The sequence below is a fragment of the Pavona decussata genome, unplaced genomic scaffold (assembly GCF_977016875.1).
Source record: "Pavona decussata unplaced genomic scaffold, jaPavDecu1.1 SCAFFOLD_6, whole genome shotgun sequence".
NCBI lineage: Eukaryota > Metazoa > Cnidaria > Anthozoa > Scleractinia > Agariciidae > Pavona > Pavona decussata.
The window spans coordinates 2367501-2386135 of NW_028145430.1; the positions used below are offsets into that span (position 1 = coordinate 2367501).

The window sequence follows — 18635 nt, forward strand, 5'->3', positions numbered from 1 at the left end:
ATAGCTCCGAGGAGGTGCTGAACATGTGGAGATTAGAAAGTATAATTTATTGAATTCTAGGCAAAACAATTATTTTTCCTTTTGTACTTTGAAACAGTGACTGGGAAGGGGGGGGGGGGGGAGGGAGGGGGCTTGAGAGTGTATTACATTGTTCATGGCCCTTTTAGAGTGCATTATTTGTGGGAAATAGGAAAAATGCTGACAGTGTATCAACCTTTTTGCAATAAATATTATTATTGCTTGTAGCTTTGAACATTATAGACGTCTATATCTGTATTAGAACAGATAATTAAACCGCATGTTCATTGGACCTGTGACTTTGATCAGTGTTGGATATTGGGGCCATATAACTCCAAAATATAACTTTACAACAATACTAATGTATACTATCCCACTGGAATCTGATAGCCAGGTTAACAGGTAATATTCTTGCTGGATATCTTTTACATCAAACTTTTCACGAGTCATCTCTTATTATTCATGCAGGCTATCAGATTTTTTTGTTATTTCTTTTTTTCTGCTTATCATTCGAACTTGTAAATAAAAAAGATACATCCATGTGAATGTATGAAACATATTTTTGAACTGCGGATGAAAGATTAAATAGAAGAAAGTTGCATAAATAACTGTGAAGGTCTTTCTTCTATTTAAAATTGATACAATAATTGCTTCATATTTATCAACACCAAAAAATTCCCCACCAAAATGTTTTCTAACCAAATAAATCTGCCAAAAAAATTAAACCTAAGCCACCCAAACATCCAACTGAAAATCCCTAACTTCAAACCCACAAAAGCTTTCATACCTCAGCAACAAATATAACTGAGTACCCTCCCTGGGGGTGGGAAGAATATGGGACTTAAATTATGTTTTGGTTAATGGCTTAAGTCAGAAGCTGATTGTGTGGCAGATTTGAGCCCTCAAATTACAAAGTGAGCATGGAACCATATAATTTTCTGACACAAGAACCAGACTGTACGTATGCCAAAAATGTTGCTACTTGGTCATTTCAAGGTGGCCACTTAACTTTTCACATTCTCATGTTGTTTCACTAGCAAAAATAGTCAGTTTTACTTTCATGAAGTCCTATATTACAAGGAAAAGAAAGTATTGAAATACTTTAAAAGAATTAGCAGTTCCAATATATACAAGTATGTCTAACCTTATGCAACATTTAGTAAAATTGAGTTTAATTATCACATGTAAAGGATTTGTTTTTAATGATTAATGAGTGACGGCACTGCCAGTGCAGTTTTCAAGCTCATTTAATTCTCCCAATTACTCATGTATATACATTTTTCTTAATTACATTTTTCATTAAAATTCAATTAAGTTGTTCACACTCAGTCCTCTTCCATCAGTTGTTCCCCTGCTCCTGATGTTCTCAGTTAGCCCTCTTCTGTCAGTTGAACCCCTGTGGATGAAAAAGAATTTTCAATAAAAATTATCTTGAAAAATAATTATTCAATAACAATTTAAAAAAATTATTCAAGTTATTGTTCACAAAATTGTTCAAGTTTTTATTCAATAATTCAAATTTAAAAAAAATATTCAAGGTTCTATTCCAAAAAAATTCAAATTATTCCTCCAAATAAATCCAATTGATGCCAATTACATGTAATTGCTAATGGTTTCCAAAAAACTACTCCACCAAATTTCAAATGAAAATGTAATTTTATATAAAGAAATTAATTCAATCTAGCAATCCCACACCATAAGAATTCTCGATCAACATATACTCTGGAGGCTATCCTTTTACGCCGCTGTTCCCATTCATGCCATACCTCCAGCTGTCTTGGTGCTTATTCATGGTGGTTTAACTCTATTGTCTATGTGTTGTTCAGTCACAACTGTGGCTGTTCAGTCATTCTTTAAATTACTGAGGGACTGTCGTTTCTGTTTGTTTGCTTTTCCATCTGATGGATGGTGTTAGTGCATGTTCAACTGTCCGTTTGGTACGTCTAAGAGTGGGCCTCATGCCCGAAAATATCTTGCGCAGCTGTTCTTGTCTGTAACATGCTGCCACTCAGTTTGGCTTGCTTATGTCTGCCTGTTCAGTTGCTGTTGTGGCTGCTCATTCATTCATTCATTCATTCAATACATTATTTGGGCAGTTCAGTTGTATGTCTGCTTTCCATGGCCCAAAGAATATTTTCATATGTTTTTTATTTACTCCCACCCCCCCCCCTACCCTACCCTACCCTTGCCCTCAGTTATTTTATTTACTTTGGTTTGTTTGTTTGTCCTGTGAACTCCTATGTTACACTAGGTCATTAACACAAATTCCTGTCTTTTTGTAGTTGAAAATGACACCTCCATCACTTTCGTTTTTTTTCCCGAATTTATGAAGTGTTTATTTACAGTACTGAGTGGGTTTAGTTTCAGTTCGGCCGGTATTTTGGTAGTAAATGCAGCATGCAGCTAATTTGGTAATTCACATACTGTACTTTTCGGACGATCGGAAGCAGTTTCTACGTAAAAAAAGCCATCTTAGATCTCAAACAAAAACAATCTAAGGGCCACGTACGTACGGGCAGGCATATGAAATGCTTTACGGCGCAAAATTGCAAGTCCTCCCGGGATAACCGAAATTCGAAACCCACTGAGCAAACTACAGTAGCTCTGGTTTTTACCGACTGAAACCAACTGGATTAGGAGTTTGTTCTAGTTCTAAAATTGCAAAATATTTACCTGTGTTTTCGCGGACAGCGGACTGCTTCTCGTACTGTATGGTGTCTCTCGAAAGGTTTCCTCCAGTAACTCGTCAACAAGCGAATTTATTACTTCCCTGGATAACCAGTATCTTTCTATTATTTCTCTTTCTTCTATTTTGTCTAAAATCAATCGTTCTTGGTAAGTACGCGACCGACAAACCGGGACAAAAATGACCGCCTCCGGCGGCCATCTTGTTTTCTTGCAACAAAATTGTTGCTTCCCGTAAACTTTACGGGCACTTTACGGGAGGTCATGACCTCCCGTAAATTACCGGGCAACTTACCGGGCAACTTACCGGGATCGTAAATAACGGGGTTTCGACAAAACGCTGACCCCCGGGACAGCTGACCCCCAACTGACCCCCTAACTGACCCCCTCAAAAAATGACAGCGAAAAACGAAAAAATGTTAAATTAAAGTTATAAAGTTAACCTGCAAGATGAAACAGCACAAATGACGAGTGAGTTACGGCGATCTTTAAAACAGGGAATGGGGAACGGGGAACGGGGAACGGGGAACGGGAACGGGGAATCTTTAAAATGGGGAATCTTTAAAACGGGGAATCTTTAAAAGCGGGAATCTTTAAAATGGGGAATCTTTAAAACGGGGAATCTTTAAAATGGGGAAGCTTTAAAACGGGGAATCTTTAAAAGCGGGAATCTTTAAAATTGGGAATCTTTAAAAGCGGTAATCTTTAAAATTGGGAATCTTTAAAACGGGGAATCTTTAAAATGGGGAATCTTTAAAATGAGGAATCTTTAAAACGGGGAATCTTTAAAAGCGGGAATCTTTAAAGTGGGGAACCTTTAAAAGCCGGAATCTTTAAAATGGGGAATCTTTAAAACGGGGAATCTTTAAAAGCGGGAATCTTTAAAATGGGGAATCTTTAAAACGGGGAATCTTTAAAAGCGGGAATCTTTAAAATGGGGAATCTTTAAAAGTGGCAATCTTTAAAATGGGGAATCTTTAAAACGGGGAATCTTTAAAAGCGAGAATCTTTAAAATGGGGAATCTTTAAAACGGGGAATCTTTAAAAGCGGGAATCTTTAAAATGGGGAATCTTTAAAAGTGGCAATCTTTAAAATGGGGAATCTTTAAAACGGGGAATCTTTAAAAGCGAGAATCTTTAAAATGGGGAATCTTTAAAACGGGGAATCTTTAAAAGCGGGAATCTTTAAAATGGGGAATCTTTAAAATGAGCAATCATTAAAAGCTGGAATGTGTGGTTCCAGAAAATATCCATACCTCCCCCACGGAAGGGATTGGAAATTCCAAAGGGGTGGGGGGGGGGGGTCAAAGGTCCAGGAAATTCCTGAGGAGGGGGTGTGGTGTATAAATAATGTATTCGTTTTTTCCAGACCGACCGGTTCCATAATTCCGATATGTACAATTTTTGTTTGTTTGCATTTTGCTCCCGAGCCGCGGACGCAAAAATAAATGAATTAAGCTTGATTTCTGTCGCCGCCCGAGTCCGGTCATTTTCCCGAACAGCGGCTGGTAAGCGAAGCCCATGTTGTGGAAATAAGACGTGTAAATCCTGTAAATTACACTCGCTTGAATGTCTGCCACACATATTTAACTAGGTACTTGTGACACTTCGAACTATATCGTCTCTGCTGGCGACATTTACGTCGCATTTTTCGCCATTCGCCAGCGTGAAAAATATTGTTTGAACTGAATTATTGCGTCAACATTGAGCTATAGTGACCGTACGTAGTAAATTGGAATCGACAGAAAACAGTTCTCTGATCCCTAAGTAAAAACACGGTAAGACAATTATAGTTCAGGAGGCAAATATTATTTGTCAAAATTTACATTTTTAGCTGTGTGCGATATAAATCAGATAAATAAACGTCTCGTTTCTTCACGAATTTTAACTCAAATTTTCGCATTACAGACGGGAAAAATTTCTTCGATACCCACGGTAAATCACGTTCATGATTAAATCATAACATTTGTATATTACAAAAGGCATCCCAAGTGATTAAGGTGACTCGACCCAGTTAGTTTTTGGCGGTACCACCCTACTTTGAAGCTCTCTGGTATCCCACCTTTACTTTTATCGTAAGTGTAACACATAGAATGGATAACATATATATCAATCTACAATGTAGCAAAAAAATTTGGCGATCGGAGTAAATGTCACGTGGTTATAGTGCCACGCCCCTTTGAGGTCTGAGTCGAATTTCTGCTGTTGGCGGCTTTTTTTCGTAAAAATCTCAGGACGACACATGGTGCGCATTAGTGCCTTGCGCTGAACAGAGTTTCAACAAAATCGCAAAGACCCAATTCGAGAAATTTAGCGCTTTCCAAATTTAGGTCATAATTTATGTAAAAATGATAAGCAAACTTTACACGATTATATCTAATAAACTATAAGATTTATTCCTTTATTTTGGGGATCTTTATTACAGATGGGTCCTTGCAAGTCAGCAAAAAGCTTTAGGCGGCATTGTAAATGCGCGCGATTTCGAGCAATGCAAACATATAGAAATGATAGTTTTAGCTATTTGTTGAAGCTTGTCAGCGTTTCAGAGTCCTTCTCACAAAAAAAGCATTTCCTTAAAAATTCGTAGTTTTTTTTGCTTCACATTTTTTCAGGGCAACAATTGATTAACTTACTACCCGGATTCTGAATTTCATGGTCATTGAAAAACTGTGACATTATCTCCTATAAGCCCAAACTTGAGTAAACATTGAAGATTTTTAGCGTTTTGGCTGAGTTTGTGCTTTGGGAGTTTTCTGTTGTTTCGAGTTTGTCATGATACAGCATTCTTGTTCAGCACGCGTGCAATGACCACGCTTGCCTGACTTCCGAATGCACTCACGTCTCCCAGGCATTTCGGTATGGAATCCTGCGCGTAGAGGGCGCTTTTAGAAACTGTAAACAGTGAAAAGTACTGCTTGTGGGCCAAGCCCCGACTACCCTGGTGATGAAAACTTTGTCAAGCTAAAAGACTTCCTGCTTTTAAAGATTCCCCGTTTTAAAGATTCCCACTTTTAAAGATTCCCCGTTTTAAAGATTCCCGCTTTTAAAGATTCCCCATTTTAAAGATTCCCCGTTTTAAAGATTCCCCATTTTACAGATTCCCGCTTTTAAAGATTCCCCATATTAAAGATTCCCGCTTTTAAAGATTCCCCATTTTAAAGATTCCCCCTTTTAAAGATTCCCCGTTTTAAAGATTCCCCATTTTAAAGATTCCCGCTTTTAAAGATTCCTGCTTTTAAAGATTCCCGCTTTTAAAGATTCCCCGTTTTAAAGATTCCCGATTTTAAAGATTCTCGCTTTTAAAGATTCCCCATTTTACAGATTCCCCGTTTTAAAGATTCTCGCTTTTAAAGATTCCCGCTTTTAAAGATTCCCGCTTTTAAAGATTCCCCGTTTTAAAGATTCCCCATTTCAAAGATTCCCGCTTTTAAAGATTCCCCGTTCCCCTTCCCCGTTCCCCGTTCGCTGATTCCCCGTTCCCTGTTTTAAAGTTAGCCAGTCAAAACGTAAAAAACGTTTGACTGTTGACTGTTGCCACGAAACAACATCTGGAGACTATTCCCACGGTAAAATACAGCAGAAATAGATTCCAGGTCCCGCTCTGGTTCGCTATTCCCACGCTGACGGATTCCCTCGCTGGCGATGTTGAGTGAGTAGGTTATTTTGATTGATTTATTTATTTTTCAAAATTTCTCCTTAAATTTTTTACAGCCCTCATTTTCCTACTTTTTTAGGGAACTAAGTCGTCTCACTGCTGCGAATGGAAATGGAGAGAGAGCCCTGAGCATGCAAGGCTGCTGTTAACCGTTTCTTACCTTGCATTTTACTGTTATTTAGCGTTTACATATACACATTTGTGGTCAAATGACGCATAAACTAAAAGTATTAGAAATGGCTTATAACAAAAGACCTCACAAAATTACTCGACACATTTTCCTAAAAACATGTGTTACAGCTAGTCTATAACCCCTTTCCCAAAACGACGGATTGTTTGACCTTGTTGTACTTTTGTCCGACTGCCACAGTTTGCCTGGCCTCCTTGCAATTCGCTCCTGTCAGAGAATTGACTTTCGAGCATGTTTCGATCATCGGCTTTTGAAGCTTACTGAAGTTTTTTTAAAAGTTACCTGTGGAACTGGGATTTGTTTTTTCGAACAGACGCGCGATTCTTTGTTTGATAAATTCAAAAATCTTCTGTCTAGCGGCGCTTTTGGCAACTTGAATGGTTGTCAACTTCATGATGATAAAGCCCTTTCAAACTATTTTGGTCACAACCAGAACTGGGTGCATCGGAACGTTGGTTTATGGTGAGAAACAGGTGTATCCGTTCCTCATGATTTGTGTTGCATTCCGTCATCTTGGAAATTTCAGGTTGGTTTATAACTTTAATTTAACATTTTTTGTTCATCCCTGGGAGTTTTTGAGGGGGTCAGTTAGGGAGTCAGTTGGGGGTCAGTAGGGGGTCAGCTGACCCGGGGGTCAGCGTTTTGTCGAAACCCTAAATAACGGGAGTTTCGAGAAACACCCGTAAACTTATCGGGGGCTTACCGGGCAACTTACCGGGCCCGATAAGTTACCGGGACTTTCGAGAAACGGGCCCCAGAACGCCATGGACACATTGAACGTTCGAACAGCACGCTGGGTAACAAAAGTTCCCTGGCACGGGGGAACAGCGGCCAGTTGTCCACAGGCAAACAGATTTGTTCGCGGGGTCTCCTCGTGTCCTTTTTGGGAACACCGTCAAGGGACCATTGTTTCCATCGACAAATCAAAATTACTACCAGACGTGTTTCCCAAATTTAAAGGGCGCGATCTATTCAACCTAAATTTCCGGTACAGAATCAAATATATCGGCAACCTGTTGTCCTTTTTCCCTGAAATTTGGAAATTCCGGGAATTTTCAGTTCCATTGGTCATACCATTTCGCCAGATGCTCAGCCTAAGTTTCTTACGGGATTTAATAATTACACTCGCGTTTTCTGAATGAATTTGCGATAATTTCTACTCATTTAGTTTGTGTAATGTTGTTGAACTATCCAGGAGCTAACGTCGTAAGAGCGCTCGTGTGAATTAAGGCATGGGCCCAAAATTGTTCTCTCAAAAAGTGTGGGGGCTGTCTATCTCTAAACACTTTTAATGTAGGCAGATGAAACTTTGACAGATACATACATTATTGATTTGCGGTAATTTGGAACTTTTAAATTATGCAAATTAGGTCACGTGACTTCCATCGGCTGAAAAAGCTTTATCTTAAAATGGCAACACTTTTTCTTGCGTCCTTAATTTTTTTATCATTTTAATAATGTTAAGGGCGTTTAATACATCACTTCTGTGCTTGGCCTTCTTAAGATTTTTCTAAGCAAAGGCCTAACGTAGGGGGATAATTGTCTTGGGGGACTGGGTACTAATCGAAAAATCCGTGTATTTTAAAAATTATTTAAAAATTCAAAAGGGGCCAAGCACAGTTTTGTAGATGCATCTATTGCAAGTTGTCTTGTACCAATTAGGTTATATATCTCACAACGAAAAGTGTTGCCATTTTTGCTTTCATCATTTTAAGTAAATTGTGGCCGTGCAAAGTCACGTGACAACATTTACATAATTAAAAAACACTAAGTTGACACAACTTGTCAATATATGTATCTGGCAAAGTTTCAAACTTCTACTGCCAAAGTGTTCTGAGATAGACCACCCCCCTTCACTTTTTAAGTGATTAATTGGGGGCCCATGCCTTAATTTAGCTGAGCGACTTTAAAGTTCAGAAAGGGAAAGGAAAAAAAATCATCAAGCGTCCACGTTCTCCATAAAACCTTGAATGGTGATTACATATCGTTGTTTTGTATAGGACGACAAAGAGATGTACCAAAGTTTATAACGCACGTGCAGAGCCAGTGTTTTGCTAATTAAAACTATTGTTTTCTGACATTCTTGTTGTGGTCGTCGTCGTCTCCGCAGCGATAACGAAAAAGACACCTGAAAATATAACTTTATTTCATTTATGCTGCCTCACGATTATTTCTACTCGTTCAACGACTACAGAAACGGCGGACTACGCAGAAATAAAAATGCTGCTCCTACGACGTTAGCTCCTGGATAGTTCGGCCACATTACACAAACTAAATGAGTAGAAATTATCGCAAATTCATTCAGAAAACGCGAGTGTAATTTTTAAATTAAATCCCGTAAGAAACTTGGGCTGAACATCTGGCGAAATGGTATGACCAATGGAACTGAAAATTTCCCGGAATTTCCAAATTTCCGGAAAAAGGACAACAGGTTGTCGATATATTTAATTCTGTACCGGAAATTTAGGTTGAATAGATCGCGCCCTTTAAATTTGGGAAACACGTCCGGTAGTAATTTTGATTTGTCGATGGAAACAATGGTCCCTTGACGGTGTTCCCAAAAAGGACACGAGGAGACCCCGCGAACAAATCTGTTTGCCTGTGGACAACTGGGCTGAGTTGCTCGAAGCAACCATTGGTTAAGAGGTATTAAAACCTATAGGTTGTCATGGTATTTAACCCGGGTTAGCGCTAACCATGCTTCGAGCAACTGGGCCCTGGCCGCTGTTCCCCCCGTGCCAGGGAACTTTTGTTACCCAGCGTGCTGTTCTAACGTTCAATGTGTGCATGGCGTTCTGGCCGCGCATCTTTCGAAATTTCAGAAGCGAGCCGACTTGAAAGAAAATCTTTCTAGCAAACGTGATACGGCTTCAATCGAGTCGGAAATGCGCTGGAAGGATAGGTATTCATCTCTACTTTGATTCTATAAAGGAATTGGGACACCAGAGATGATTTCAACAGATTTATTCCGTTCCACGCTTCGGGCATGGCTGAAATAGAGTTCGGCCTTTCGTTGCACTTAACAGTGGAAACCCGAATGACGCTAACTCACCGAAATCGCTCCGAATCGGCTTGAAAAGCTGGTAAATGACAAAGAATACAAGACGAAACAGGGTAAGTTGACTTTATTGACAAAACACAGTTATTTTCTACCATTTTACACAAACGGCGTTGTATTCCCATACAAATCCTTATAATTCAACGGATTGAGCTTGGGCTGCCTGTGGTTGCAAACAGTCATTACACCACACAAACAGAGGGTGGTCCGCCTGTGTTCATAGTCTTGTACATCAGTGTTATATCGTGTGTCATCTAAGCTTGGCCCGGTTAAGATTATGATCTGAAGGAGACGGAATCGCTAGGCGATAGATTCTGACCATTTTGGTCTGAAAGCTCGAAACTAGTTACTAGCGCAAGGTGCTATTTTGAAAAAAATTCGTAGAACTTATCGTTCAAATTGGTACATTCCGTTTATGAACTGACCAGTCTGGCTAGCCAGGTCTGTTCGACAAATGGAAAGCGCTTTTAGATCCGGCATAATTACACGGTTGATAACCGAGGAATCGGGGCACCCAACGGATGGCAGGTCCCCTAAAAAATTCGAAAGTTTTCGCCTAGCGATCCCCTAGACTTTTTTAGTTTTTTCGGAAAACCATCAATTAAGTTTCCCTAGAATTTTCGGAAATGGTGTGCTCACGTTTTATAACTCACATAATTTTCAGATGGTGTTTTTGTCCGCTAAAAGTTTCGTCCGTCGTAACTATTCTAAAAGCTGCTAAAATTTTCGGTGACTGAGGGATTGAGGTATCATCGAGAATTATATTATTTAGGTCTGACAGAGCGTATAATTTTATCCCCTAACGTTTTTGGATGAATAGGTTATACGCCTATAATATTCGGATGAGCATCTATACTCCCTAAGATTTTCGCTTAATTTTCGTAGTCACAGGTATAGCGAAAAACGTCCCCTAAAATTTTCTAATGAAACTATGGCTACTACGTAGCATAAAAAGAGACATAAAAAGCCCCCTGAAACTTTCGACACGACCAAAGTTCCCGTTTTGGTATGAACAATCTCGAATGATGATTAAACCAAAATACATGAATCAAGATTTGAGACGATTTCTGGCAACATTCCGATCATATTTGAGGCGTTACAAAAATTGCTCGAGAGTCAGAAAACGTGAAGTTACAACAACAAGGGAAGAAACTACAATTTGAATGAAACAAAATACAAATTGAAATGATGTCTTAGTACCTGAAGGGTAGATCCTCGTGCGGCAAATAAAAACACAAGACGAAATAAATGGTCTACACTGTCCGTGTACGTGTATATGCTGACCGCGTGTCGAACTCAAGACAATGGACAATGAACAAAAGGTTACTTAGTGTCAAATGAAATGTGATCTAAAACACGTGTCCTTGATCGGAAGTGCCTTCGTATTTGTGGCAATAATCAGTTAATAATCAATGTTCAAATCAAATTAACAAAATAAAGTCCAACGTCATTTATAACAAATCCTCCGGGGGGACGAACTGAGGAACGGGAGGGGTCATTCGGCTTCCATGATGATGCAGCATTTTTGCACAGACCGTTTGTATTTCCCCATCCCTAGTCTTGACCAGGACGTTTCGGACAACACCATCCACACCAAGGTAGACTTCCTTGACCAGGGCGAGTTGCCATTTTCCCCGCGAGGACGTGAAATCAACAAGTAGCACAACATCTCCAACCGTGAGTTGACGTCCCTTCGTTTGCCATTTTGACCTGGGCATAAGTGTTGGGAAATATTCCCGAAGAAAGCGTCTCCAAAACTGCCGGGCGAGATTCTGGACGAACGCGAAACGCTTCCTGGGATTCGTTGACTCTTCGAACGGCCCCTGAGGAACACAAGGTGAGGCGCGACCAAGGAGCAGGTGATTTGGCGTCAGCGGCTGTGGATCGTTTGGATCACTTGACAAATAACCAAGTGGCCTGCCGTTAATAAGTGACTCCACTTCTGCAAACACTGTCGACATCTCGTTCCAAGAGAAGACTTGACTTCCAATTGCGACACGCAAGGATCGCTTTGTTTGTTTGATGAGACTTTCGTAAATTCCTCCTTGGTGAGGGCTGTGTGGAGTAGTGAATTTCCACTGAATCTTGTGGAAAACAGCAAAGTCGCTGATGGCCTTCCTTCTTCTACAAACAACTTCCTTAGCTCTCTTTCGGCTCCGACAAAAGACTTGCCGTTATCAGATATGAACGTACTGGGCCACCCATGATGTGAGGCAAAACGGCGAAGTGCTTGAAGAAAGGATTGGGTAGACAAATCTTGAACAATCTCTAGGTGAACTGCTCTCACTGTTGCACACGTAAAAAGAGCGCCCCAAGCTTTGATCGACTTATTTCTTCAGTATTTTAATTTGAAAGGACCAAAGAGATCAATTCCTGTGACCAAGAAGGGCGGTAAGAACGGCTTCATTCTCTCGGGTGCATGGCAAGTCGGCCATTTACGTCGTGTGGGACGGTTGACGCAGTTTACGACAGGTGGTACAGTCTCGGACAAGTTTCTTTGCCAATCTTCTTCCACGAACAATCCAGTATCGTCGGCGGCTTTCACTTAAGGTTCTTTCACTTCCGGCATGGAAAACCATTTTGTGCGCGTTTCTCATTATTAAGGTCGAGATGTGGTGACTGGATGGCAAAAGGACAGGATGGACTTCATCATAAGAAAGGTTTGACCTTCGTAAACGCCCACCGACTCTGATGATGCCATCTTGAAGAAATGGTGCCAAGTCGACGAAATCAGTCTCCCAGCTCGTCAGGCTGCTTTGGGCTTCCTTGATCCAATACGTTTCTGCAGACTCGATTTCTGCTGGCTGGAGTGGTCTACTCCTACGGTTGCTGGGGTTTCTGGAAGCACCTCTTACATTGTAAATGAAGCGCAGAATGTAGGCAGTAACTCTTGTAAGTCGTGTCCAACCAGAGTAATTAGTTGAATCAACAATTGTTGGGACCTTGGAGACAAGACCAAGAAACCGGGATGCCTTTCTTTCGGGATCTTCAACTACAGGCGGATTGGGATCTTTCGGCCAGTCTTCAGGTGGTTTCTTGAGAAAGTCGGGTCCTGTCTCCCAGCGTCCATAGATATCTTCCACTGCCATTCCCCAACTTAGGTCGTCGGCTGGGTTGAGGTCTGTTGGAACAAACCGCCAGAAACTTGGTTCCCAGGTAGACTGGATCTCGGTGACACGGACTCCAACAAAGGCCTTTAAGGTTGATGACTCGGAATACAACCAGTGTAGAACGATCTTTGAGTCTGACCACAAAGTCACGGAAGAAGGTTTGATCTTGAACTCGGTATAAATTGTTTTGGCAAGTCTTGAAGCAATGAGTGCTGCCATCAGCTCCAGTCGAGGAATAGTAGGCTGCTTGATAGGTGCGACCTACCCTTGCCTTTGCAGATATCAGGCAAACATCAGGACCTTCAGTTGTCGGCCATAACAGGTAGGCTACTGCTCCATAGGCATGTCCGCTTGCGTCGGCAAACACGTGTAGCTGAGATATACCTGACACATTGTCAGGCTGTAGACATCTAGGAAACGTGACGCCTTTCAGACACTGGATTTCTTGGAAGAGCTCTTGCCATAGCACGCTCATGTCGTCGGCGAGTGGATCATCCCAGTCGTACTCCTTCGATTTCCAAATGTTTTGTAGTGCAATCTTGGCTTTGATGGTGACTGCGGATGCAAGGCCCACAGGGTCATAGAGCCTGCAGATGTTTGACAGGATGGATCGTTTCGTATATTTCCGAATCTCTGTTTCTTTCACTGCGAAGCTAAAGACATCGGCTTGTGGATCCCATCTCACGCCTAACGTTTTGACTCCTTTCTCTCCATCTAGATTGACAGGACTGTCCGAGTTACTCTTTACGTTGGGAATTTCCCGACGGGATTCCATCACAGACTCATGGGTTAGTTCCTTGAGTGCATCTTTCGAAGAAGACAGCCTCTCCCTTATCTTGAAACTTCCGGTGTCGAGTACCCTGTCTAGTTCCTTGAGTGTGTCAACTGCTTTCTTTGGTGTTGGACAAGAATGAATTAAATCATCTATATATCTGTCTCTACTGAGAACGGTAGCAGCATTTGGGTTGTTTTCCTGGTTTTCCTTTGCCATTTTGAGCATTACAAAACTTGCCATGTCCGGTGAAGGTTTGTCACCGAAGGTAACCCTCTGTAAGGCGTACGTTGTAGGTTTCTTTGACTGATCCAAATTTCTCCACAAATACCGATGAACATGCGTGTCACCTTCAGGTAGGCGCATTTGCAAGTACATTTTCGATATATCTCCAATGAAACCCACTGGCTCTTCACGAAAGCGAAGCAGAACTCCGAGCAAATTTCCAATGAGGCAGGGACCCTTGTGTAGGAACGAGTTCAAGGAAACACCTTTATATTGGCATGCTGGATCAAACACCACTCTCAAGGGGGTACTTTTCCTTTCTGGACGGTAGACTCCGTGGTGAGGCAGGTAGTATACTGCCTTACTGTTAGCATTTACTTCATCTTCGGTTAAAGGGCGAGCCCAGCCATTTTTCTCGTACTCCATGATCGCCTCGTCATACATTCTTGCCTTTGCTTCATCCTTTAAGAGATTTCTTTCCAGGGAAAGTAGCCTCTTCTCTGCAAGCGGGTAGTTGTTGCATTTGGGTAAGAGGGATTTATCTTTCTTCCACGGAAGACCAATCGTGTAACGGCCGTCTTCTAGTTTGCAAGAGCTTTCCATCAACTCAATTGCTTCCTTGTCTTGACGAGAGATGGCCACCTTTGGACAAGGACAGTCTCTTGCTTGAACTCCAAGGGTTTCAAACTCATAAAATTTCTCGAGATTTAGAGGCTGGACAAAGTTGACGGCACAGAGGAATTCCTAAGATATCCGAACAGATAAATATTTTTTAGGGCAGCTCCAAATTAACCAAACAGGCTTCTGAAGGCATACAAAAATCCATTTTAGGCACTTCTGGCGTATTTAGGAAGATTTGATCGCTGGGTGCCCCTGAGGAATGACCAAAGTTTAGCTGATAGCTGAGAAATGGCTTCAATTTTTTACTGATAGCTTGATGATCCAACACCCCCGCCATGGAGACCCTCAAGGCGGTCTTTTCTTGTAGAGGTGGGGACAAAGAGAAAAACTAGGTTCTCTAATAAACCACCTCATGCAATCTTCAAATTAACAAGCCACAAATGATACAAACGTTAGTTTGTCACAGACAAAATAATGCAATACGCCCAAGTAGAATTCACCAGCCTTGAATACGTTTTTAGAGTTTTTCGACAGAGGAAAACGTGGTGTTAATGAATTTGCTCCTCCCAACCTGTGAATTACCTGTGCAAGGGGATCCAGAAGATCACATGTGACTGTGGCGAGAGGGTTGATTGGTTAGATACAATACATGTCCCCATACATAAGGTACTTCCGTTAGAAAGTAAGAGATCGCTGCTCCATACACCGCGGGCTCAACCAGTAAATAATAAACATGGCAATCTCGTACCCAGAGTCCTCAGGCTTTTTGGTCAGCGGGGCGGCGCCAGGAGAGACTCTGGGATAATGGAATTTCTTATCCCAGAAAACGTGGGATTCCGGTCTTAGTGCGCATGCTTATGATTAAAACGGAAGTTAAATGCCCCGAAATGGCAGCCGTGTTATTGTTATTGGGCCTGAAGGTTTTATCGGGCCTTGAAAGTGTTCGAGAAAGCCAAAATTGATTCTTAAACGCGATCAAAAGGAACTGGATTTTTTTCCCGTAAGACCGGATCAAAGCAACTGGATTTTTTTTCATGTAAGAGCGAGCGAAAGGTGGACTTGATTCGACGTTGCCACAACAGACAAGTAACATATTTCTTTATTACTGTTTATACTTACAAATAAAAAGGAACCATCACTTCTCCTCTCACAGAACTGAGCAGCTGACTGTGTATTGAATTTATGTTCCAATTACCTTCTCCCCTTCCCTTAACAGTTTACGTCCAAATGGGATTCAATGAACACATACATGTTACCATTTGACAATAATTTAAATCACCTCTTAATATCAGTAATATTTACTGTTGTAAATTGAGTTTTTTTGTCTCAAACATTGTTAATTTTATTAAACTGAATTGTGTGCATGCTTTTCTTGAAAAAGTGAATTTAAGAATGTCATGTGTGTCCGAATGCAAGCTAGTACAATTTCAACATCAGCATATTTAATACATGCCATGAATTCAAGAGCAGCTTTGAAGTTTTTCTTTCTGAATAAACATTCCTTTTGCCTAGCTTTTGGCAAAACTGATAGAGAGTGCTCACATCTTGCATGCTTCTAGTGCTGTAGAGTCGCTCCCAGGTATACTAATAATGTATCTAGAAATAAAATGAAGTAGTATAACAGAGATTGGATAATTGTGCCAACAGGCTTTGAAAATAAGGATAGTGAGTTGTGTTGAGGTTCAATTTGTTAACTATTCTGCCTTACCACAGAGTAATTATATGAGAACTGTATGGAGAGTGGTAATCATGCCACCTCATCAGTAAATTGGTTATAATGTGATTGTTGAGACTGTTGATAACCTGACTATAACATTTCATTTAGTCAGTAAATTTCTATACTGTGCCATTATAATCTCCCTATTAGTCTGTTCTTGTATACATGTAATCACGGTAAAATAATTTAAAACTATCTTATGTGAGTTCTCTTATAATTTTGGGTGCAGTGTAGGAAGCACAGGGAAAGGGTCAAAAGATTGGGGAAATTGTGTTTATATTATAAAATAATTTTGGTGGGGCCTGACTTCATCTGGTTGTGGAGTGCACACTTTAACTAAGAGCTGAGTCAGATACTGACACACATTACCTAATGTATTCTGATTGATTAGGGCACATTACTGGTAAATTGATAATTTCTGAAGGATTTGCCATTCCTTTTGAGTACTGAAGGATGGTGATTTGATTTGGTATCACACGTTTAATTGACTTCAGGCAAGGGAAGTATTATACTCAACCAACACTCTGCTGAATTGTATAATATAATCTCTTCTCTGATCTTACAGCTCTTGCTTTGACGACAGATGATTACTATTGTCAAACTCCCCAATATCCTGAATGATTGGCACAGTGTTGTGAGCTGACCTTTGCTGAACTGTGTAAATTATCCAGTGCTTGTGGGAATTTGTGGTCCCTTGACAATAATGTTAGCTAAGAACTAAAACTGAAAATTGTCAAACGTGACTCTTATTTCAAGCCCTTCCTGGGCTCTGATTGTCTATTAGGCCACAATCTAAGTCATTCAGCATATTGCATAATGTTTGTGGGACTGGACCAAGCCTAATCAGCTGCATTGATCAAAGGTCTAGAACAATAGAAATACACATTCAAAATAATAATTCAAAATCATATAAATTGGTCATACCATCACTTACAAAACTATATCTAAAAAGATGTTTCAAATTTCTTTTTAGCTGGTTAGCAGAATAAACAACAAGGCTAGTGATGTTTCATTAACCCATATAAAGATAGAATAAATAGTAATTCTTTTTTTTTTTTGGGGGGGGGAGGGTCTAACAAGCATTGACTGTAAAACTTCATGTTTCATCTATAATCACTCTATAATTAACAGTTTTGTTAACAAATTATACTTAAAAATTCTACATACTTGATGAGATAATGGTTACACATGATTTTATTAGTTACCCCTTAGCAGGGAAGATGAAGGGAGTAAAGGACCCATTAGAATCCTTGGAATGTTCAACATAATTATATATTTTATAGACTTGTCATTCTTTAATAAATATTGAATGCAGTTTTTTTGCAAGCTAGTATTGTATTGTATTGTTGATTATCAGTGGAAAATAACAATAAACGGTAGGATTCACTGAGAAGTATAATTTTTTTGCTTAAACCTGCTGGCTACCACAAATTTCTTGCTAATATTTACTAGCAATAATAACAACATGAATGAATATTACATGAAGAAATGATAGACGGGGTTGTTTTCACCAAATTATTCAGCAAAATCTATCCACAGCCAAAATAATTATGTCGGTAAATTTGCCAATTACAAGTGGTAGTGTTTGATAAGGATATAATTATGATGAAAGTGGTCACTTTCTGCACAAGGTTTTGCAAGCATTATCTGCAGGTCATATGCCACACAAACTTGGGGTACTTGGCTTCCGTGTTTATGTACAACGGGTACACTTGCAGTAGAATGAAATCGAGCAGGGGCCTTCTCTCCTCAATATAATAGCGTCCCAATTGAACCCTTCAAGGAAAGACTTGGTGTTCTTCCTCATAACATATCGCACAGAAAGCCACACCACCGCTCATCTATTTTTTTTTTTTTCAACAACTGGTACTTTAGGCATGATTGCACACTTGTCTACAAGGGAACTCAATGGAGTATTTGCATGTTTTGTCAGATGAAGGGAAAAATAATATTTTAAAAAAGTTAGATTGTTTTAACTTACATATTAATGTACAGTACATTAACAGAGTACAATTAAACTATCATTACCTTCAAATTTTTGCCATCTTTATTTTAAACTCAGTGTACATTATTTGTTTAGTTATAAAAAAAACTCCAAGCAATATATTATGTAATAACTTTTGTATATTTTTAAGATTGAAGAGGCTTAATATTCATAAGCCTCATGGTATCTTTTATTGAGCCTGATCCTCTCCACTACTTGAGTTTTTTTTTCTTTTATTTGTTTGTCTGTGTACGTGTGGGAAATAAATGAATGTAAAGATTTTAAGGTACTTCTGCATTTCGAAGTCCAGCTTTAGGCTTCAGTATTATCTACACCTGTTTTTTAACTGGTCAAGTTGGGTCGCTCTTCACTGTCACAGTGTGTTGACTTTCTTGCAGCGAAGATGGTTGTAAGTAACAGGCAACAAGTCTTTATTCTCAACTGCCTACACTGTAAAAGTAAACTTCAAATCTGTATGTACTATTACAATTGAGATTAAACTTTCATCTGAAGGTAACCTAAAACCACGGCCTTATACACTTTTTAGGACAAATAATTAATTGTTCTTATTTTGCATGGAATATGGAACAGTGAGAAAAA

At 39.9% G+C, this 18635-nt stretch overlaps 2 protein-coding genes and 2 long non-coding RNA genes across 4 annotated transcripts in view; 1 reads left to right on the forward strand and 3 right to left on the reverse strand.

The window, feature by feature from the left end:
- The window catches only part of LOC146489142 (uncharacterized), a 3171-nt gene extending 1825 nt beyond the window's left edge, over positions 1 to 1346 (forward strand). The window contains exon 2 of the long non-coding RNA XR_014864984.1: positions 1 to 1346. This exon is cut by the window's left edge and continues 604 nt beyond it. This is a non-coding gene — a long non-coding RNA (uncharacterized LOC146489142).
- On the reverse strand, positions 1250 to 2920 carry LOC146489143 (uncharacterized). Its single transcript, XR_014864985.1, has 2 exons — positions 2692 to 2920; positions 1250 to 1414 (listed from the first exon to the last, which is right to left on the reverse strand). It is a non-coding gene; the product is annotated as an uncharacterized LOC146489143 (long non-coding RNA).
- Positions 2921 to 11057: 8137 nt separating this feature from the next.
- On the reverse strand, positions 11058 to 11567 carry LOC146489144 (uncharacterized). Its single transcript, XM_085110315.1, has one exon. It carries the CDS (start codon positions 11565 to 11567, stop codon positions 11058 to 11060), a length of 510 nt encoding a protein of 169 aa, XP_084966441.1.
- A 474-nt stretch (positions 11568 to 12041) lies between these two features.
- Positions 12042 to 14671, reverse strand: LOC146489145 (uncharacterized). Its single transcript, XM_085110323.1, has 3 exons — positions 14549 to 14671; positions 12982 to 14457; positions 12042 to 12800 (listed from the first exon to the last, which is right to left on the reverse strand). The coding sequence occupies exons 1-3, from the start codon at positions 14669 to 14671 to the stop codon at positions 12042 to 12044; spliced, it is 2358 nt and encodes a 785-aa protein (XP_084966449.1).
- Between the last annotated feature and the right edge of the window lie 3964 nt (positions 14672 to 18635).